The 21,121-nt window shown below is 49.4% G+C and overlaps 1 protein-coding gene and 1 pseudogene across 2 annotated transcripts in view; one reads left to right on the top strand and one right to left on the bottom strand.

The window, feature by feature from the left end:
* Positions 1-21,121, top strand: part of LOC306746693 (protein NLRC3-like) — a 284,667-nt pseudogene that overhangs the window by 73,264 nt on the left and 190,282 nt on the right. The window lies entirely within an intron of this gene.
* Positions 3,408-21,121, bottom strand: part of zswim8 (zinc finger, SWIM-type containing 8) — a gene marked incomplete at its 5' end in the record, with an annotated part of 21,451 nt that continues 3,737 nt past the window's right edge. Inside the window, 25 exons of the mRNA XM_079229644.1 lie at positions 3,408-3,742; positions 4,411-4,589; positions 5,396-5,515; positions 5,601-5,765; positions 6,672-6,849; positions 7,097-7,597; positions 8,297-8,520; positions 8,604-8,893; positions 9,119-9,341; positions 9,458-9,613; positions 9,706-10,015; positions 10,631-10,755; positions 10,877-10,975; positions 11,282-11,465; positions 12,718-12,897; positions 13,346-13,477; positions 13,826-15,074; positions 15,754-15,929; positions 16,792-16,993; positions 17,233-17,353; positions 17,760-17,841; positions 18,020-18,127; positions 18,472-18,644; positions 19,029-19,123; positions 20,098-20,251. Coding sequence (XP_079085770.1) covers positions 3,539-3,742; positions 4,411-4,589; positions 5,396-5,515; positions 5,601-5,765; positions 6,672-6,849; positions 7,097-7,597; positions 8,297-8,520; positions 8,604-8,893; positions 9,119-9,341; positions 9,458-9,613; positions 9,706-10,015; positions 10,631-10,755; positions 10,877-10,975; positions 11,282-11,465; positions 12,718-12,897; positions 13,346-13,477; positions 13,826-15,074; positions 15,754-15,929; positions 16,792-16,993; positions 17,233-17,353; positions 17,760-17,841; positions 18,020-18,127; positions 18,472-18,644; positions 19,029-19,123; positions 20,098-20,251 — 5,630 coding nt within the window. The 3' untranslated portion in view covers positions 3,408-3,538. The remainder of the gene's footprint in view (positions 3,743-4,410; positions 4,590-5,395; positions 5,516-5,600; positions 5,766-6,671; positions 6,850-7,096; positions 7,598-8,296; positions 8,521-8,603; positions 8,894-9,118; positions 9,342-9,457; positions 9,614-9,705; positions 10,016-10,630; positions 10,756-10,876; positions 10,976-11,281; positions 11,466-12,717; positions 12,898-13,345; positions 13,478-13,825; positions 15,075-15,753; positions 15,930-16,791; positions 16,994-17,232; positions 17,354-17,759; positions 17,842-18,019; positions 18,128-18,471; positions 18,645-19,028; positions 19,124-20,097; positions 20,252-21,121) is intronic.

Raw genomic sequence — 21,121 nt, 5'->3', positions numbered from 1 at the left:
ACTCTGAATCATTCTCCACTTCACACTTGATGACATCACCAGTTACAGACTCACGTCTCTAGACATACAGGATGGACAGAGCTTTCCTGACTACTTAACGTTATCTTTATTGGAAAGTTCCAATTAAAAACACAACCAGAGTTGTAATGAGATGAGCGTCATCAGAGCGGGGGCCAGAACCAGCTCTGCCAGAGCTTTCAGGCTCACTATCTTCATCAGCTAATCTGATTGGCTCTGTGGCATCCTGGCTGCTGGTCCATGACCTTTGACCTTTCCTCAGTGGCTACTTGGTTTGCTTGTGGTTTCCACAGAGGATGTTTTCTGTTCCCTCTTCAGTCCTACAGCGTATCAAAATCATTCATGCCGTAGATGTTCATACATAAAAGACATAAATACACAATTGTTTTTTTTGAAGATATTTAAAAATATACATGATTCAGTTCTATTTCTATATATATATATAAATTGGTTGGTTGTTACTTTCCTATTGTTATGTTCAAATATGCTTCTTTGTTGGTAATCAAAAGAAAATACATATTGTTTAACTAGTAATTTAATAAACATTCAATAAAATATAAGTGTAAGTTCATCAACTGAGTTCTAAATATTCTTTATTAAATCAGACCCGATGACAGCGCTGAGCATCACATCTTTAAACCAGAACGTTAGGCGGGACGAACTGAACTACTATCTCCCTGAAAACAGGTTGAGAACCACTGCTCTAGTTTAGAGTTATTATTTCACAGTTGGGTGCCAGCGGTAGAGCGGGTCGTCCTTCAATCAGAGGATCGGCGGTTCGATCCCGAGCTCCGCTAGTCGATGTTGAGCGAGACGCTTTACCCCAAATGTCTCCAGCAGGCTGAGCCTTAACATGAAGGTGTGAATGAGTCAGTCCTGATGGGCAGGTGGACTTTATTTATAGCACATTTCTACAACAAGGAGACTCAAAGGGCTTCACAAAATGCAGAAATGTATTAATATCCTTGGTGATGATTACGTGTTGATGATTAAAATCATGGTGATTACACTGGTGGTGGCTCCTCCCATCAGGGCGAATGATGACGATGATGATGATGATTTAAGGTGTGGATGATGATGATGAGCAGGGCTCCTCATCCTCCAGTGGCTTTGTGCACACCTCAGTTGAGAGGAAGAGACACATCTGTAAACCACTTCCTGGGTTTGTAAAATGTACAAAAAGAATCCCGAGCTCATGAAAGCACACTCATAAAAGCAGCTATTAAAAAAAAAGTATATATATAATATATTTATTTATTTATTTTTATATATATATATATATATATATATATATATATATATATATATATAAAAAAAAAAAATATATATATATATATTCTTCTTGTTTCTGGAAACATTGGAACACATATACACATATATATATATATATAAAAAATATAGAATAAAAAACTAAAAAAGCAAATTTTCCTCAATTCATGAAGTTTGAACTTTTCTCTGCCGGTTAGATTCTCCGTTCCCCGTGGAGAGGAAGTAACTGGGTGAGTCCTTGACGTACAAATCATAATTCCTCGGGAACAGAAACATGGAACACAGTGAGTGACGGTGAGGGTCGATGACGTGATAGAGACCCGGCTCCCTCTAGTGGCCGCCGCTGCAGCCTGCAGGCTCTGAGTCACACATCAATCACAGCAAGTCACTGTTTGGAGTTTTCTTTATTAAGTAAACTCTACACTTAAAGTATTGCTTTTATTTTTATATGTTTTATTCTTTTCACTCTAAATTAGAACCTTTTGCAATCAGCACATATAGAACTTTTCAAATCAAGCTACACTTTTTTGAGGAATACAAAAATATCACAGTACATTTTCTACTACGTCGCCTTCACCTGTGAGGTCCAGAGCCAATCAGAGAGTCGGGATCAGAACCACGGCAGCTGCCCGGACCAGGTCTCTGAGGTCAACACACACCAACACACACCTGCTCTGGGTCTCACTTCAGGGGCACTGCGTTAAAGACCAGGGAGACCGACTCCCAGAAACAATGCATTCTGGGACAGATTCAAGTGGATGCTCCTCTTAGCGGCACTGAATAAACTTGCGCCTGTTCAGTGTCAAAGTGTGAACTTTGAGAAGGATCGAGTCCCTGTGTGAGACCGCCCCAGATGCTTCAGAGCTCAGATCCCAACCACCCGACCTCTGGTGACAGCAATGGGAAGCATCTGGGTCGGGTTCTGCAACGAGTCAGTGGAGAGAAGGGCTGGGTATGGACCACAACAGGGCTGGGTACGGACCACAACAGGGCTGGGTACGGACCACAACAGGGCTGGGTACGGACCTCAACAGGGCTGGGTACGGACCACAACAGGGCTGGGTACAGACCTCAACAGGGCTGGGTACGGACCACAACAGGGCTGGGTACGGACCTCAACAGGGCTGGGTACGGACCTCAACAGGGCTGGGTACGGACCTCAACAGGGCTGGGTACGGACCTCAACAGGGCTGGATCACAACAGGGCTGGGTATGGACCTCAACAGGGCTGGACCACAACAGGGCTGGGTATGGACCACAACAGGGCTGGGTATGGACCACAACAGGGCTGGGTATGGATCTCAACATGGCTGGGTATGGATCTCAACAGGAATGGATCTCAACAGGGCTGGGTATGGATCTCAACATGGCTGGGTATGGATCTCAACAGGTATGGATCTCAACAGCTTTGGGCGTTTGCGTCACTGAGAATCTAAAACCTAAAGCACCAAAAGCTTCCTCGTCCCGTTAAGGACCCTGTGCAAACCCCATCAGTTCATGTGGTCCATACCCAGCCCCTCTGACCCGTCAAAGGACCGGGGCTGCAGTGGTTCGGCGCTCTGGTTCTGGTCTGGTTCTGGTCTGGTTCCCTCCTCAGGCAGACTAAAATGTTAACATGGATCCACAACGACGACCACACCTTTAACTCTCTCTCGTTCCCGTCTGCGTACGCGTCATATTCTATACAAAGTATCAAAAGATTAAACAAAATACTGAAAAATCCTCACCCGTACTCACAATAGAATTCCTGGTATTAAACCTTCCTTTTCCTCTTCGCTGCAGAGACTCAGATGCACAGCGGCGAGCTGCTGGCGGAGGCCGGCCCACTCTGGACAGGAAGGACGCAGCGGGAAAACAAAACCAAACAAAAACACTCGAGGGTGGAGGGCGGGAATTCCCCGTCAAAGTCTTCAGTTTCGGGGGAAATGGAAGAGACGAGGAAGATGAAGAAAGGAAGGAGTACACTTTAATTTCCACAGTTACACAAACATGAACCATGATAAAACGGGGAGGGGAGGAGTCAGAGAGCTCCGCCTCTGAGCTCCGGGTGGCCCGACGCGCGTAACGAGTCTCTGTGGGGTCGCACTGCCCGTGTGCTGCGTTCGTCAGTCAGTCCACGCCGCGGAGAGCCGGGTTCCCCGACAGAACGCCGTAAGTGCGGAGCCGCTCGGCGGCGGCGGCAGTAGCGATGCTGGCGGCCGGGCGGGGCTCCTCGGGGCCCGGCGCTCGCTCCCCGAGAGCCTGCCGCCGCTCAGGGGGAGAAGGTGGCCATCTCCAGGGAGATGCGCTGCCACAGCTCCTTGGTCTGCTTGCCCCGCTTCAGGTTCTGCAGCACGTCGTTGAACTGCATCATGCCCACCGGCGTCAGGCAGAAGGCGCCGCGGGCGCTGCGGATGATGTTCACGAAGTCGTCGTAGTCGGCCGGCGTCAGGTGGATGAGCCGGTGGTGGATGTACTGCAGAGAGAGGGAGGGGGAGCGGTCACACGCATTCTGACCAGTGGATTTCATGACTTTAAACCAAATGTCATGACAAACATTTAGTGAAATCTGGGTATAAACAGTAAAAAGTGAGTAAATGTAGTAATGCCTGCTTATATTTTGAGTCTTTCTTTTAAAAGCATATTCATTATTTCAAACTCAGCGTAAATGAACGACATGAACACATGAATATAACATTTACATGACTTTTACTAAACTTTGGGATTTTATTTTTTTCAAGGACTTTTCCAGGACTGTAAATAACCATTTTAAAACTCCATGACCAGGTTTTCCATGAGCGTAAGAACCCTGATTGTTCCTCTACAGGCAGCACCGCATGACCCATAAATGGGGTTTAGGAGCTATTTACTGAATATTACTTATTATATAAGTTATTTTTATTCACAAGTAATATTGTTTAATTGTAGATTTTTTGATTAGGACAGTTTTTTCTTTTTGATAGTTTAATTATTTGTAGTTGTTTACTTAAAAAAAAAAAAAAAAAACTGAAACTCAAGTAAATAGAAGTAGCTCAAACTTGTACTTGAGCACAGTAGTAAATGTATTAGTTACAAATGAATGAAACACTTGATAATGTATCTCTTTGTGTGTAAAACATGTCCGCTGTCCCTCAGAGAGCCTACCTGCAGGTAGGCCTGCTGGCAGCGCTGCACCAGCTGGTGGAACGCAGGTGTGCGCAGGTGGGCGTGGATGTGGGCGGGGTTCAGCCTCTGCAGAGCCTCCATGATGATCTCCTGCAGGACGAAGGGGCTGAGGACGCCTTTAGCTGCGCCCACGCAGAACTGGTACACGTAGTTGACTCCTGAGGGAAGAAGACGGAATCAATCAATACGAGTTGAAGAGCAAGAAGAGACAAAAAGCCAACTGAGCTTATTTGAAGCCTCCACCTATATAATATTTAACATTTTACAAAATTACAAACATAAAACGAAATATGCATAAGACAGACAACAAAAGAAAAATAATGTAATTATGTTGCGCGAGCGTGTGCATGTGTGCGCATGTGAATGTGTGTGTGCATTTGTGTGTGCATGTGTGAGCGTGTGTGTGCATGTGTGTGCATGTGTGAGCGTGTGTGTGCGAGCGTGCGTGTGAGCGTGTGTGTGCATTTGTGTGTACATGTGAGCGTGTGTGCATGTGTGAGTGTGTGTGAACGTGCGTGTGCATGTGTGCGCATGCGTGTGCATTTGTGAGCATGTGTGTGTGCATGTGTGTGCATGTGTGTGTGCATGTGTGTGCATGTGTGTGCATTTGTGAGCGTGTGTGAGCATGTGTGTGCATGTGTGTGCATGTGTGCGCATGTGTGTGCATGCGTGTGCATTTGTGAGCATGTGTGTGCATGTGTGTGTGCATGTGTGTGCATTTGTGAGCGTGTGTGAGCATGTGTGTGCATGTGTGTGCATGTGTGTGCGTGTGTGTGTGCATGTGTGAGCATGTGTGTGTGCATGTGTGAGCGTATGTGTGCATGTGCATGTGTGTAAATGTGCGTGTGCATGTGTGTGAATGTGCATGTGTGCGTGCGTGCATTTGTGTGCATGCGTGTGTGCATGCGTGTGCGCATGCGTGTGTGCGAGCATGTGTGCATGTGCGCGCGCGTGTGTGGCTCACCTAGCCTCGCTGCCAGTCCCAGCAGCCATTTGACGTCCTCGGTGTAGGGCGGGCTCCTGGAGAAGTTGTTGGGGTGGTCGTTGTGAGCCCTCCTGCCCAGCATCTCCAGGGCCAGCATGCCTGCACACACAAAGACAGTGGAGTCGCTGCTCATTGGACCTCATGGCTGAAGTGAGACAGAACCAACGGTGCATCGACTCCTCACCGACTCTGTAGGCAGAGTGCAGGTAGTGCAGGCCCTGCTGGCTGATCGGCTGGCTGTGCTGCTCGTCCTCTGCGGGGAACGGAGTGCCGACCAATGAGCCGGGCTGCGCGGCGAGGCAGGGCAGCGCCGTGGCCTGGATGCTGGGGCCCGAGTGCACGCTGCCGACTGTAAACACGAGGGACGCGTCAGGGGTCGGCACAGAGTGGCACACGCGAGCCTCGGGCTGGGCGGCCAAAACATTCATATCACGGTATTTTCTGGAGGTTTCACAGTATTTTTTTCCCGAGTAAACACATTCATTCATTGACACCGAAAAGGACCGCTGGCCAACTGAACAGCTGTTGGTACATGGAGAGTGCTAGGAAGCTAAACATGGAGGGACTTAGGACCCAAGGGAATGTAGGTGAAAAACAACCAGGAAGAAACAGACCAGAAGAGTCTGTTTTTTTTTTTTATGTAGCGATGGAGTTTCTTTTTGTTGTGATAGTGGGATAGCTTTACCCAGCATGCAGTTCGGCGCTGTAATTTTATAAATGTACAATTATTAGTGATACAATTATTATTATTATTATTATTATTATTATTATAACCATGACTAAAGTTATAACCATGACTAAAGTTATAACATGACTAAAGTTATAACATGACTAAAGTTATAACCATGACTAAAGTTATAACATGACTAAAGTTAGAACATGACTAAAGTTAGAACATGACTAAAGTTAGAACATGACTAAAGTTATAACCATGACTAAAGTTATAACATGACTAAAGTTATAACCATGACTAAAGTTATAACCATGACTAAAGTTATAACATGACTAAAGTTATAACCATGACTAAAGTTATAACCATGACTAAAGTTTTAGTTAGTAGCTCAGACCGTCCTCAGAGGTGAACATTACATTTTTCTTCCTGCTGAAGAGCCACATCAGTTGTTACGGCTATGCATCGGTATGACGGTATATGAAAAATTCCTACAGTTTTTAAATTTGAAACCGGTATAGCGGCCCTAGACCACGCGGAGAACAACATTGGTAGCTGCCGGTCTAAACACAGTGGGGTGCTGACCTGCTACGGTGGTGCCGAGCGGCAGGCCCGTCTCGGCGAGGTAGGGGTGGACGGCGATCTGAGTCATGGACGGCATGGGGACGCCGGGGAAGGTCACGGCCGTGGCTGCCATCGGAGGCTGGGGGCCCGTGGCCACTGAGAACGGGTACTGGGCCCCGATGAAGGCAGGGTGCATTCCCTGAGGACACACACACACACACACACACACACACACACACACACACACACACACACACACACACACAGGTTATTGGTTTGGTTGTCGTTGCCTTTATGGTATGGTCCTTTTGGTTTATCGGTACTTAAGTTATGTTTGACTACTTTTTACTGACTTGCTTCTCTGCAGAGCACTTTGTAAACTTTGTTTTTAAAAAGATGCTGTATAAATAAAGTTATTATTATAAACGTGTAGGAGGAGTTCTGACCTGTGGGTATGCAGCGCCCGCTACAGGGAAGATGGCGGGTCGGGGCACGTGCTGCAGAGGGTGTCCCAGGTACTGCGGGGTGCAGACGGTGGGCAGGTGGGCCTGGATGGTGGTGTAGGGGTGCAGGCCCTGGCCGTGCGGGTGAGCCATCATGGCCTGGCCCGGCATGGCGTGGGACTGATAGATGGTGGAGCCCACGGAGATGACGGGCACGACGGCCGCCGTGGTGACCGAGGCCGTGACCGTCGCCATCCCGCCGGACTCCATGTTGCCGCCGGCGTCCAGGATGACGCAGCTGGGCTCCGGGGGCCTCCTGCCCGAGCCGCCGTTGGCCCCGCAGCGCCCCGAGGTCTCCCGCTGCGGGCCGGAGCCGCCGCCCACCGACTGCTCGTACAGCCAGTACCACTGGTGGGCCACCTCGAACAGAACCTCGGGGTACACGCCGCCGCCCTTGGCCGCCTCCTCGACGGCCATGCAGGCCTTCTCCAGCATCACGTTGTCCTGCGGGGAGGCGGGACAGAGTGAAGCTGCAGAGTGAGGACCGGTACCTGGGGGTCCAGTCCTCGCTCTGCAGCTTGGTACCAGGACGGGTTCACGCTCACTGTTCAAGACAACCTTTTACATTTCTAAATGACTTCCAAAAGTTTGTGTTGTAGTGCCAGAACTCATGTCAAATTCAGATTTTATTCTCCAACGCTCACAGATTCAATCAGTTCACGTCTCCTTTGTTGTTTTTCATCCAATGGAAATGAGATTCAAGGTTTTTTATTTGCCATTTATGCATCGACCAACAGTCCAGACACATTGGCGCTCTCAGAGTCAACGGTTTAGGAAATAAAAATATATAAAAACACTATACACAGTTTTAAAAACAAGTTCTTAACAAAGGAGAGGGCAAATGTTAAATAACAGTAATAAATAATCTAGTCCCAAGAGCTGTTCCTGGATATTGCACATTTTGAGAGGTGGAAGAAAGTCATGTCGGGATATGTTGCACCTTTATCAGAAGGTTTATGACACGTGATCCTATTTCACATACCTTCTGATTAAAGGTGCAATATTCTAACTGTGCAATATCCACAGTATTTCCGACAGTAAGCTGGAACTAAGTTAGTTTATTTGTACGGAGGTTCCAGCCCTCATTGCTGGTCTATGTATTGTTTGAGAGACTGAACGCCTTAGGCCACACCTCCATAGTACCTGCTCTTTGCACTGCACCAGCGCCCTCTGGATCTCATTGGGGTTGAGGGCGTGAGCGTGCGGCAGGCAGCTCAGCGCCAGCTCTGCCGCCGCCCGCACCATGTTGGGGTCCCTGGCCCGCGACGCCCGGTCGGCAAGGGACGCGACCTCCGGAGGGGTGAGGTGACCGTCCCAGCACTCCACCAGGATGTTGAGGGCGGCGCTGCCGATCTCCATGGCCTGGCCTGAGAGGAGAGAGAGGCCGCAGCGTGAGCGGGAAGGACACACGGAAAGGTTGCCGCCTCAAATCTTTCCCCCGCACCCTCACCGGTGATCCAGGACACGTGGGAGGAGTAGGTCCTGGACAGCCAGTTGGGGGAAACGAAGTTGTGGAGGCCGAGCGCATACAGGCCGATCTCAAAGGCACACAGGTGCAGGTTTCTGTGGGGGCCCTGGTGGCCGCCGCTGGCCGAGGGCTGGGTGAAGATGGAGGTGGAGGAGTTTCCCCCGGCTTTGATCAGCACCGTCTTGGCCAGCTCAAAGTAGAAGTGGGCCGCCGCCTCCGAGGGCTGGTTGGGCACGTGGGGGGCGTGGCACTCGGGACGCCGGCCTTTGTACCTGTACACGGGGGACAGGTTATGTTTCATGTTCCTGCAGAAGCAAGACGGAGAAGCTGCTCAGCAAAGCAGACGGGGTTTTCAGCTCAGCTTCAGCTCACTACTCATTGAACTAGTACTGTGTGTGTGAAGGGTAACAGTTATGTTGACTGTTTTTACCCGAGCAGGAGGAAGCCGTTGTTTACCTGCTGGTGTCTGTGCTCTTGTTTGTTTGTTGTTTGTTTACCTGCTGGTGTCGGTGCTCTTGGCCCTGGCCCCGCCCCCTGCCCTGCGGGAGCCGCTGGAGGAGGAGGAGCCCAGCGAATCAGACGAGGAGCTGCTGATGCTGTCGCTGTCCTGGCCCCGCCCCCAGGACGTCGCCGCCCAGCCGCCCCGGAGCGGCCGGCGGCTGAGCGTCGGCGAGCTGTCCGAGGTCGTCTCTGGAGCGCTGCTGTCGATGCTCGCCATGCCTGCCGAACATCACACATCACCATCATGTGATGCGTCCTTTCACTCTTTATGGGGAATAACCACCAACAGCGCCACCGTGTGGTTGTCAGTGAGGCTGCGCCAGTATTCAGCGTACCTGTGTGCTTCTTCTTCTGCCGGACAGGAGAGCCCCAGCAGCGCTGGTTGTAGCCGCATCGCGCCCCCAGAGCCAGCCGGCTGGGCACCGTGGCCTCCAGCTTAAAGGGAGCCGCTTCGTTCTGCTGCTCACTCGATGAGGCCGGCCCGTCTGACACTGCAGAACAGACAGGGTTCATGACTTTTCCATGACTTCATGACCTAAAGATTAAAGCCCTACATGGGCTGCAGAGTGGAGGCGGGTCTCACCGTGCTCCTTGGTCTCAGCAGCGCCCTCTCCGGCTGTGCCGTTGTTCTGCACCGGGTTCAGAGCAGCCTGATGAGCCGGATCAGCCACCGCCACGGCCGCCGAAGAGCTGGAGGAAGAGGGCGCCGCCGCGGTGGCGGACGACGACGAGGGCGCGTGTTTGGAGACGCCCCCGCTGGCCCCGCTGTGGCCGGCGGCCGTGTGCTTGGACGGGCTGCGCTGGCTGCCAGCCGCCGGCTTGCTGGAGTAGAAGGAGCTCAGAGTCTGGGGCTTGTGGGTCTGACTCTCCCTGTCCAACAGCTTATCCAGAATCTGAGGATGGAGAGAGACATCTCACTGTTAGCAGCCCACCAGGGTCTCATCAAAGGGTTAGAGCAGTGCTTCTTGAACCTTTTTTGTCACGCCCCACTTTGGAAGAAAAATGTTCCCAAAAAAAAATCATTCATCATAATTATCTCCGTGAGATAAGCTTTCCTGCTGTTTTTGTTTTGACAAAACGCCAAGAATCAGCGAGTCGTGCACGCGCAACGTAAACACTTCCATGAATGTACAGGCATTTCTCCATCTATTTATTAATGACGTTTTATGTCTGTGTACTTTGTACTTTTGTATTATGTAAAGTTATCATGTTCATGGGGAGATTGGTCGTCCTGGAACCACAAGGTCGGCGGTTCGATCCCTGGTTTCATGTGGAAGAGTCCTTGAGCAGGACAGAGCTTCACAGCTACACACTGGTCCTTAATTACTCAGGATGGTGAAATGCAAAGAATAATGTCTCCCACTGTGGGATCAATAAAGGATTATTAAAAAAATATATTGTATAAAAACTTTTTTTTTAAACCATCCCCCCTGTAATACCTCTGCGCCCCACTAGAGGGTCGCGTCCCACAGTTTGAGAACCCCTGGCTTAGAGTGATCTGTGGCTACCTTCTTGAGCTTGCTCTGGTCGTCCTTGTAGGTGATCATGAGAGCCAGAGCCAGGTCACCTTTCACTCGCCTCGTTCCTTCACACAGCAGAGGATGCTCCGCCTCGCTGACCGTGGTCTTCATACCTGCAGACGCAAGCAAGAGGACGCTACAGCAGGGAGTAGTGGACCGTAGAGACAAAGAGGTCGAGAAACAAACATGGAGAAATCCAGACGGGAATGAAGGAACGGGAGAGAGTGAATTTACCCAGAGCAGCGACGGCCGCCTCGAAGCCCAGCTCCTCGTCGCCGGGCATCTCGTTGTTACGGTTGCGGCTCGGTGGCCGGGAACCCGTCGGGGACACGACTGCACAAACAATACGGAGAAAAGCGAAAGTGATGTTAATTCTGGAAGTCCCCATTTACCCAGCAAGCTTTCGTTAATATCGCAGCGGGCTCTACCCAGCATGCCGTTAGGCGGTGCAGAAGTTAATATTGTAGCGAATTTTACCCAGCATGCTGTTAGGCGGTGCAGAAGTTAATACGGGTTCCCTCGCAATACACTCCACAGTGTGCACATAATGAAAAACTAAGTTATTTGGTGTAATTGGTTAAAAACAGCCGTCACCGTAAAACCCTGAGCCGTTCCAGCGATCGACCAATCGGGGCTCACCTGGGGTGCACAGCACGTCGAAGATGAAGCTGGCCAGCATGAGCGGCAGCACCGGCCTGTAGTCGCAGAAGTTTCCGTCTCGGAGCTGCTCGCCTCGCTCCCTGATGGCCGACATCTCCACCAGGCCCAGAGGAATCTTCTTCAGCAGAGACACCACCTCGGACTCCTGGTAGGCCAGTTTCACCTGGTCACACACACACACACACACGATCAATTGGGTATCGACACCGTCCTTGAAGAAGAGCAAGTGAAATGACTTGTAACACGTCAGGGTGACGACATACACAGCATGTTAGAACACATCAGTCCAAAGCAATGCTGAGGGCCTGCAATGGTCTTATTCATTTTAATGGCATGATATTTGGGGAGAAAAATAATAATCGACGAGGGTCTGTGTTTCCACATCTTCCCCCTCATTGTTCCCAACGTGGCCGTCTAGAGAGACTCTGTGGACACGGGTCCTAAGCCAATAAAAAAACAACTACTACGTTATGAATCCATTAATTTATCTCTTGTATCTCTAGTGAAAACGCGTTTGTGTATACATGTGTAGAGTGTGTGTGCGTGAGATTGTGTATACATGTGTAGAGTGTGTGAGATTGTGTAGAGTGTGTGATTGTGTATACATGTGTAGAGTGTGTGTGTGATTGTGTAGAGTGTGTGTGTGTGTGTGAGATTGTGTATACATGTGTAGAGTGTGTGTGTGTGAGATTGTGTATACATGTGTAGAGTGTGTGTGTGTGTGAGATTGTGTATACATGTGTAGAGTGTGTGTGTGATTGTGTAGAGTGTGTGTGTGAGATTGTGTATACATGTGTAGAGTGTGTGATTGTGTATAAATGTGTAGAGTGTGTGTGTGTGATTGTGTATACATGTGTAGAGTGTGTGTGTGTTTGATTGTGTATACATATGTAGAGTGTGTGTGTGTGATTGTGTATACATGTGTAGAGTGTGTGATTGTGTATACATGTGTAGAGTGTGTGTGTGTGATTGTGTATACATGTGTAGAGTGTGTGATTGTGTATACATGTGTAGAGTGTGTGTGTGTGATTGTGTATACATGTGTAGAGTGTGTGTGTGAGTGTGTATGTGCGTGTAGAGTGTGTGATTGTGTATGTGCATGTAGAGTGCGTGTGTGTGATTGTGTGTGTATGTGCATGTAGAGTGTGTGTGTGTGAGTGTGAATCTGTATGTGCATGTAGAGTGTGTGTGTGTATGAGTGAGTGAGTGAGTGTGTGAGTGTGTATGTGCGTGTGTGAATCTGTGTGTGTGTGAGTGTGTGAATCTGTGTGTGTGAGAGAATCTGCGTGTGTGTGAATCTGCGTGTGTGTGAATCTGCGTGCGTGTGAATCTGTGTGCGCGCGCGCGTGTGTGTGTGTGTGCGTGTGTGCGTGTGTGTGTGTGTGTGTGAGTGAGTGAGTGAGTGAGAGACAGACCTCCAGAGCCTTGGTGGAGGCCGGCGGCCTCTGCAGCTCCAGGGAGAACATGCCGGTGCTGAAGGCCAGGTTGTGGAGCTCCAGCCGCTCACACAGGACGGTGAGCAGGAAGGCGGCCTTGGCCAGCGTGTTGGTGGCCACCTGCGTCTGCCGGGTGGTGGACACCTTGCTCTTCTTACCCTGCCCGGCAACAAGGACGTCAGGACATGGAGCGCCATCTTACCTCCGACAGGTACACTCACAACAGAGTAGTTCACAGCTCAGTTACAGACCGGCACTGCAGGAAGTGGCTTCGATCAAGAAAGGCGCCTCATAAACCTGCAGCTCTTTTTTACTAAAACTGTGCCATCTCCTCATCCACAGTTCCGATTTAATTCATTTAAATTGATAAAGTACCGGAACCCTTGTGAGAAGAGACGTGCAGTTGTACATTTCTTTTTAAAGATCGTTCAGTTTTAATAATTCCGTAAACTCCTTAAAATGACTCGGCAATTATAACGTTTCACTAAAACCTTCACAAGTCTTCTTTACAACGGATCTCAGTCAAGATGCTGACCGGTGAGTTTGGAAGCTCGAGACAACGGAAACAGAGAAGAAGAAGGAAAAGACTTGAGGATGTGTTGTGTACCTTCGTCTGGGGCTGCTCCACTTTCAGGTCCGGAGGATTGGCTAACAGGTCTCTGGCCAACTCCACGGCCAGCCGGCACGCCTCATTACTGTAGCCGTGAGCATAGAGGGCCTCGGCACACGCAAACAGCACCTACACACACACCGTATTCAGGTCAGTAGGAAACAGCTGCTCACTCTAGTGGAAGGCTTGCCAAAACTACAACGACGGGTGGACACTCCCACTGTGAGTGGTGGATTACAGGGATCACAACGAACTGTGAAAAGTGCTTTCCAGCTTTTGATTGTGTTTATTTCCAAGAGTCTGTACCAACAGTCACGGCCATGTCGGTAATGGTGTTACAGAAAGACTCATGAGATTACATCTTGTGGTAAATGAAGCTGCATTCCGTGTTTTAAACGCTGTGCAACAGAATTTCGAGTACGTTAGTTTTATGGACGAGGTCCTGAATGTGACCAACGCTCTGCCCTCCTTCCTTACCTCCATGTGAGCCTCCTGCTCCAGCGGCTTCATCCCGGCGAAGATGTCCGGCTCCTCCTCCTGGTGGTGGTTTTCAGCCGGCGGTCTGTCGGCTCCCTCCTCCGAGGCGGCGCTCAGGTAGTACGCTTGATAGTCGTCCTCGCCGGCAGCTTCTCCCGCCGCTGCCTGGTTGGCCGGCTCCCCTGCAGCCGCTGCCGCTCCACCGGGCGCCGCCTCCCTGCGGGCCCGCGGCGGCTTGGTGGCCGGTTGAGCGGCGCCCGACCTCACCGGAGCGGTCGAGGCGGTCGGCTGGCTGCTGCCGGCCGAGTCCGCGTCTTCGTCTTTGTTCTGGACCGGCGCCGCCTCCGGCTCCGCGTCCTTCTCTGCGGCGTCCTTCTCCGTGTTCATAACCACCGCCACGGCGTTCGGCGCGGTCGGCTCTGCGGCGGCGACGACGCACTTCGCCTCAAACATTTTGCCGCCGCTGTTGCTGTTGTTGTACTTGCGCGAGTCTCGGAGCAGCGGGCTCGGGGAGGGCAGCATCTCCGGCGGCGGCGGCAGGAACTCGAACGTGTTGCTGGCCTCGGCCCCCAGAGCCAGACTGCAGCCGTCGTCCAGGCTGAGCTCCGCCAGGTCCGGCTCCAGAGAGCTGTCCTCGCTGCTGGTTCTCCGCTTGGCGCCGGCGTGCTTACCGCCTCCCGTCCCTCCGCTTGCTCCCGGGCCTCCTGCAGACGCCCCCTTCCCGCCTCCCTGCGGGAGCTTCAGCTTCCCTCCGGAGGAGGAGCCGGGCCCCTTGTACGGGCCCTTCGCCGCTCCTCCGTCCTCCAGGGTCAGAGCCACGCCCCCTCCCAGACGGACCAGCATCCCTCCGCCGCCGCTCACCGACAGGCCTTTCCTCTTGGTCAGTACGGTCTCCTTGGGTCGCACGGCCACCTCCTGCCCTCGTCCTTTAAAGTCTCCCGCGGCGCCGCCGTCCCCTCTGGCCCCGCCCCCTGGTTCAGGGGCCTCTCCGCCGGCTCCGGCGGCAGCTTTGACTCCTCTCTGGTGCTGCACCGCCCTGGACCAGCAGAAGGTGGCGCTCTTCTTGTCGGCGCAGCAGTAGGTGATGCCGTCCAGCGGGTAGGCCGCCTCCCAGTTGAAGTAGCAGGACTCCACCGCGGGCTTGAAACCCTGGAACAGTTTGTCCAGGGACTTGCGATGCTGGCCGCGCTTTACGATCTCGATAACCTTCAGGTGCCACTGCTTCAGCTGGCCGGCGAGCTCCAGACGCCTGCAAGAGACAGTCAGCTTAATATGTACTCCCATCTTAAAAAGGGACAGTAAATGCCAAAATCTAAAATACATATTTTCCCGTAGGGCTTTTTAGCATTGGAGAAAACGCCCAAAAACAATCTAGAATGACAAATAGCACGACAGGTAAGAGGAAACTTGTGGATTTTAGGATTTTAGGGTGAACTGTCCCTTTAAATATGCTGTCTGACGCAATCATTAAGTGATAAAGGGGACCGGTGTTGCATAGCATTCCCAATCATGACAGTTCATACACATTTTGACCAATGGTTTCCATAACTTTTTCATGACTTTAACCAAACTTCCATGACAAACATTTAGTGAAATCTGGGTGTAAACAGTAAAAAGTGAGTAAATGTAGTATTTAAACTAACAATGAGAATACGAAGCATACAGTAAACCTTAAATAACACAAATGAATGAGACAATAGTTTGATTAAAAGAATAAACATTTATATAGATGCCTGTATGTATGCCTGCTTTTATTTTGAGTCTTCTTTTAAAAGCATATTCATTATTTCAACACATAAATATAACACATTTACATGACTTTTACTAAACTTTGGGGGATTTTATTTTTTTCAAGAACTTTTCCAGGCCTGGAAATAACCATTTTAAAACTCCATGACCAAACCCTTCTGCGGTGCAAGAGTTCTGACCTGCAGGGGCTCATGGTGGGGTCGAGCACGGCCAGCCTCCACAGCACCACCATCTCGTCGCACATGCTGGCGCAGGCATGCGCCGCCACCTCCGACTGGCCGTTGCTGCGTCCGGTGTGGCCACTGGCGCTGCTGTGGGACGCCGAGGTCCGAACGCTGTACCACCAGCTGATGATCTGGACACACACACACACACACACAGCAAGGCAGGGGTCAAAGAATGTACAGTATATAACAGGTCCCTTTGTTATTAAAAGGTCCACATTCATTCTATACAAGAGGCCCAGTGCCTCATAAATGAGTGAACGCATGCATGTTGTATGTAGATACGACCAGCTCCGTTTGGCTTCCCCTGACTGGGAGCATGCCGATCCACCATCACACCAGTATGTAACGTTACAACAGTAACCAGGAGAATATGTCAATCCTGTATATTCCACTTTGAAAACCAACCTATTTTTAGGCCCTTTCCTCGAAAATGTCATCCCCAAACTAAAAAGGGTGCATCTCTGCAACCACTAGGGCTGTTTGAATAATGTTGGTGTTATAATAAAAGGTACACATGTGAGATTTTGTTCAGATGTGTAAATATCAGTCTATATGTTACTGGTTAAGAGTAAATGAAGATGACACACAGAAGAAAATTAAAAGGTTTCAGGTCCGCCTATAAAAAAAAAAAAAATCACTTTCAGGATGATTATTTCTTTGAAATGATGCAGCCGTAAGGTCCAACTCTAACCCAAATCATAGCTCAATATGTGAACATTCTCTAACCCAAATCATAGCTCAATATGTGAACATTCACTAACCCAAATCAAAGCTCAATATGTGAACATTCTCTAACCCAAATCATAACAATATGTGAACATTCACTCTGCAAAGGTTGACTTTGATAAAGTGAAGCAGAACAAAGTTAGAGAGGGTTTAGAACAGAGAACATTCAGGCGAGGTCACCAACATTTGCACACATCTGTGACATTTGAATTTTCTCATGTACCAAACCATGAATTCCTCACGCGGGTCAACTGGCGGGCCTACCTGCTCATAGGTGAGGCACTGCTCAGTGAGAATCTCGAGCAGCGGGGCGGCGTTGCTGTCTCGTCTCTTGAACATCTCCCTGACGATGGACAGAAGGTTCCAGATGCCCTCCGGCTCTCGGCCCCTCAGGGGCCGCAGCAGACACGCCCATTCAGCGGCGGCTGGCGGCTCCGTGGACGACAGGTACATGGAGTTTACATCACTGTGAACCACACACACACACACACACACTTTAGTCCAGGAACAGTGAGGTACATCAATCAGCACTAATAGTAATATAGTGATAATAAAGTAAGAATCAACTACTCTCACTGGCTGCAGCTTACAACCCACTGAAGACCCGCCTCTCTTAGTTTCAGGTCATTTTCCACTCATGAAAACACACTTATGAATTTCACACTGGCCCTGTTTAGGAATGCATTAAAGGCCAGGTGTGCATACCTGAAGACGACCGGCGACGGCCCACAGAACTTGTGCAGAGTCTTTTTGATGTTGTCGCTGAGGGTCGACTCGTCCAAATACCAAGTGCTCTGGTCCGATGCTGAAGGGCCCGCTGTCGGGTCTACACACACACACACACACACACACACACACACACACAGTGATTACTTTAGAGAAAATCTGTCCTGCTTAATAACAGAGTTCAGTTGCATGTTTTAGATTTCGCAGACTACATGAAGGTTTAAAAGAAAAGCTCCTCTCTCCTCAGGTTGAAGCCACATGTAGTGGATGGACAATAGGTCGGAGGTAGAGTCCACAACAATAAACACACCTCTCTCCGTGGACACATGCACAACTATGTGACGCTAGCGGATACTCGCTTCACCAGAACGGCACACAGGGAATACGCTGCTGCCACTTTGCTGCAGAAGCATCAACTGCTCTGAACGGTCCACGCTCCTGTTGCCGGAGAGGAGCGTGGATGAAAGGCGGTCCCCTGGTGATGACATCACAGGGTGCTACTGTACCTGGCGCTCCACACACGGTGTTGATGGCGGTGGACTGAGAGGACAGCAGCTCGTCCAGCAGCCGCTGAGCGGTGGGAAGGATCTGAGGACAGACGGGAGGAAGAGGAAGAGCTTCGTCAGACTCAACGCGGCCGCTTGAAGGGGTCGTGGTAAGATACTGATATAGTGAGGACGGCCACGCTTTTAGAATAGTCTTTAAAGAATACAAATGTAATCATGTGAGCCACGTTAGACTCGTCTTAGTCAGCACACGGCGTTACCTGCTGAGGCAGCTCGCTGATGAGGTACTGGGCGAACTTCTGGAGCTGGTCCCTCTGCAGCCTGGACAGGGACTCAGAGACCGGAGCCCTGAGACACACTGCTGATGCCTGCACACACACACACACACACACACACTGCAATGAGCAACAACACCAAATCACCTGAACAAGTGAACTATGTCATTATGTCATTAAAGGACATTCCATTCACTCTTCTAGTTCCATTGTCTTTTATCATAATGATAAAAAAAAATCTATCTATCTGCGTTTAAGAAACGGAAAAGGCTGGTTGGTATTTTCCTCTGAAACATCAATGTGTTCAGTGTTGACTGAAACCTGAGACCTCACGTGTCCATACAGCATACTTCCTGTGGTCTATTAATACTTCTGCTGGGTTTCTCATCTGATGGAGATGCGGTTCAAAAGAAGCCGTCCGGTGGACAGGAACTCACGTTGTGGATGCGGAAGAGGCAGAGCGCCACCACGTGGGCGCACCACTTGGCCCCGGCGCCGCAGGTGCAGCTGCAGGAAGTGATGCGGCAGCGGTCGAACATGACGGCCACGTTGTAGGCTCCTTTGGACTGACCGGACTGGCTGGTGAGCACGGTGGCACTGAGATGGAAACCTGGGCAACGACACGCGGAAACAAGACTTTACTGCATTTTACTTTACTCACGCAAGGGATTTTATTACTGTCATTACGGTCAGAGCACCAGCATGTCGTGGGGTCAGTCAGAGCACCAGCATGTCGTGAGGTCAGTCAGAGCACCAGCATGTCGTGAGGTCAGTCAGAGCACCAGCATGTCGTGGGGTCAGTCAGAGCACCAGCATGTCGTGGGGTCAGTCAGAGCACCAGCATGTCTCGGGGTCAGTAGAGCACCAGCATGTCGTGGGGTCAGTCAGAGCACCAGCATGTCGTGGGGTCAGTCAGAGCACCAGCATGTCGTGGGGTCAGTCAGAGCACCAGCATGTCTCGGTCAGGTCTGAACACAGGGACTCCTCAACCCACCGATCTGCAGCGGGTCTTTGACAGCTCGGATCCTGTAGAGCTGCTCGCCACGTTGGAATTCATCTGGACTCCCATTAGCCAGGCAGGAATATAACCTGGAGGAGAGAGAGAGAGACAAAGGGGATGTGAAGCTTAGATCGAGAGAACCGAGTGATTACAGGAACCACAAAGACCAAACAAAGTCCTCCCTAGAGATTCCACATGTTCCTTCCTGAGACTCTATTCACAGCATCTCAAAGCTGGAGTAGCGACCTGAATATCATGTGAACCAAGACCTACAACTGGAAAATGTACAAAGAATGTGACCGTCTGAAAATACATGTTGTTATGTCGCTGAAAACTAAATAAAAGTGAGTTAAAAACATACGACATGTAAAGCTAAGGTCGGGTTCCCAACATGTGCTGAAAGACTTCTGGATGCACAGAAACTCGTGAAACTTTCCCCATGCTAAAAGTACTAATGGTTGATTTTTAGCTGCTTAACACATTTTTGACACCATTGGTTAACTGAAACTTGGCGTCCAGATCAAACCTGATGTCATAAATCGTGTGATAATATTCTATTTTAAGCCTTTCCCAGGTATGGAACTTCTTGAAACTCTTCCTTAAGGTTTCAACAGATCCAGACCGGCACGGCGCCGAAGCTTTTGGCTTTTCATTGACCGTAGCCGCGTTGGAGAGGCGGCCATTTTGCATGTTTTGCCACGACACAAGAAATTGCGTTAATGTGACTTTACGTTGTCTCAATGCTGGATGAGATCCCAGGCCTGAAGACACCTACACACCGTATTGAGTTCTGGTCATAACGCCACCTACTGACCACAGGAAGCATCATCAGCCTCATGCTTTCATTTAATTATCATATTATGTGTGTCAAATGAGAATGTGCCACAAACAGTTAAACTAGAGGTGCACAGAAATATACAGTGTCATTCAAGTGCTTAACAACGAGTTAGAATACTAACGTTTCAGTATTTTTCATATGTTAACACCATAATAAAACTAATAAACCTTTAGTCGTGTGGCCTGCTGTGTTTCTGTGTGTGACTCTTCTCCGTCGGGTCCTCACCTGATGTCCTCCTCGTTCTCGGGGAAGCTCCAGTAGGCGATGCGGAGCTGCAGCTGCTCCGGGACCGGCGGGTAGACCTTCTCCACCACCTCAAACGGGATGTGGAACGCCACCTGCTTCGCTGACAACTCCACCAGTGGAATCACCTGGCCGTCTGAGGAAGAGGAGAGCGGCATGAAGAAAGAATAACAGCAGCGCTGCAACGGATCATGAAACTCACGGATCAGATGACGGATCAGATCAAAAGAAAAGAAAAGGAGTAAATTTAACCTTTAGATCCCACATCGTGTTTTTTACCGCAGATACTAACTATTGATCATTGATGATCCATATCAACAGATAGATCCCTTTGTAGCAGCTAGTCTACAAGGATCTGGAGTTTTTTTGGGTGGGGGGGGGGGGGGTCACCATCCCAAAAAATAAAGTCTGTAAACCATCACAAATAATAAATGTTATCATTTTACTTTGTCATAGTAATAGTGTTTTTTTCTTCATAACTAAATTCAAATAAGCAAATAGAATATTGTATTTTTAATGATTAAAACAAATCTTGTCATTAGTAGTTTTAATGATGAATTATTAGAGCGTATTGTAAACATAATTCTTCTCTAATATCTGTTTTATATTGTAAAAAAAAAATCTCCTTCAAACATCTGGATTTATTCTAGTTCATCACCAACATACAGATTACATTTGATCTTCATAACAACATTATAATTCAGTCAGTACTCATTTTCACTGAACAGAGCCTGAAGGCATCATGATGCAACAGAACGTAGTGATGCTAACGCTACGATATACAACTGTTTGTTACAATGTAACATTATCAGAGATCAGAAATGATCTCCTTAGCAAATATTTTACTGAATATTGGAGGATAACGATAGTCAATAAAACTTTATTTCACACTGAAGAGAAGGAGGATTATTTATTAAAACTATTGATAAACAATAAAATGCAGTACTTTTACTGTCTAAGTGAAGAGAGACAGATATTATCAACAGGATGCAAATCTACTGAACTG

This window comes from Taurulus bubalis (genome assembly GCF_910589615.1).
Source record: "Taurulus bubalis genome assembly, chromosome: 14".
NCBI lineage: Eukaryota > Metazoa > Chordata > Actinopteri > Perciformes > Cottidae > Taurulus > Taurulus bubalis.
The sequence above is the reverse complement of the archived record's forward strand: the minus strand, read 5'-3'. Positions and strand labels throughout refer to the sequence as shown.